The sequence below is a fragment of the Acyrthosiphon pisum genome, unplaced genomic scaffold, assembly GCF_005508785.2.
Source record: "Acyrthosiphon pisum isolate AL4f unplaced genomic scaffold, pea_aphid_22Mar2018_4r6ur Scaffold_21173;HRSCAF=23226, whole genome shotgun sequence".
Classification (NCBI taxonomy): Eukaryota; Metazoa; Arthropoda; class Insecta; order Hemiptera; family Aphididae; genus Acyrthosiphon; species Acyrthosiphon pisum.
Genome location: NW_021770611.1, coordinates 5,523 through 6,938, shown reverse-complemented (window position 1 = coordinate 6,938; position 1,416 = coordinate 5,523). Strand labels below are relative to the sequence as shown.

At 34.0% G+C, this 1,416-nt stretch overlaps 1 protein-coding gene across 1 annotated transcript in view; it reads left to right on the top strand.

The window, feature by feature from the left end:
• Positions 1-129: 129 nt before the first annotated feature.
• LOC115034822 overlaps positions 130-1,416 on the top strand; it is a 3,708-nt gene continuing 2,421 nt past the window's right edge. The window contains exons 1-2 of the mRNA XM_029492292.1: positions 130-282; positions 833-896. Coding sequence (XP_029348152.1) covers positions 130-282; positions 833-896 — 217 coding nt within the window. The remainder of the gene's footprint in view (positions 283-832; positions 897-1,416) is intronic.

Here is a 1,416-nt window from a genome sequence, read left to right as displayed (position 1 = left end):
TGATGCAATTCATCTGCAATGTCTTTCCATACCTTTTCTTTCCATGTACTGTCACTATAATTTGGACTACTTAGGTCATATAGTCCGACATGAAGTTTGACGAGCTCAATTAATTTTTCACTGTCCATTATGACAGATAGATCCTCTGATGAGTGGAATGAATGTGATGAAAATATATCAGTCGCATATCGTAAACATGAAATGCGATCGGACGCTTGTTCAGACATGTCCGATCCGGCACCGTTCCGTGCCCAAACTTGTCCGAGCTCGGGCAGAAAATCAGTAAGCGACAATATTTTTTTGACCGGAGAGAGCTCGGAAAGCTCGGAACGGACTCGGAACGGACGTGTGTGAATACATCCATTTAAAAACAAGAAGTTCATATTTCCGAGTAAACGGATGCCATGACGGAACGGACCCGGATCGGATTCGGATCGGACGTGTGTGAAAGGACCTTAAACACTCATCATAACCTAGTACACCACCAAGTATTCGTGTCTGCGTTGACGCTCCTCTTATCTACCGCCCAAATGACCCAGATCCCCTCCGCGGCAAACGGGTAGGGGAACACGGGGTAAAACCGATACTGGGGCAAAACTGATATTGCTCATTTCGCATTATTCTATGGATGAAAATTATAAGTTTTAAATTTATTTCATTCCTTATCATGAAACATGTTGTTATTTGGTACTGTTAACATCAACTGCAACGTTTTTGTTTGAATTGTTATTCGATTACGAACATTTTAAAGTTAATTATTATCATAATTTCATATTTTTAATTTAATATTAAACAATGATAGAACTGTACTACAATTACCATACTTGTCTAGTATGAATCTACAACTTGTAAAGGCTGTTTGGCAATCACTAACTTCTTTTATCTGATAATATTGTGTAAGTTATCAACAATTTCGTAAAAATTATGCTTCGGGGCAAAACCGATCAGTTTTTATAATGCTTGATAATTGCTAATTATTTATTATAAGTTAGGATTAGGTACACCAACCTAATAATTAATTATTTTATTTTATTAAGAGCAACTTGTGTTGTTAAAATTTGTTTTTATTTAATATTGATTAAGTTATAAATGTATTATAATACATAGGTAGGTAATTTATGAAACCTTTACTACCTACTATAGTTATAATACTTAAATACAATGGTTATTTGTATTTGGTTTAGTAAGTTCCTTTGAATAAAAGGTTAATATTATATTTTTCTCCATCATTATTTTAGTATCTGTTGCAGTATCATGCATCGGTATTGCCCCGTTTACGAATCGATTTTGCCCCAGTATCGGGGCAAAACCGATAAAATGTTAAAAATAGTTAATGGCTTGTTAAAAAATAAATATGAATGATATTCCACTGTATTGTAATTCAATATTGTAAACAATAAGTTACTTAATACAACT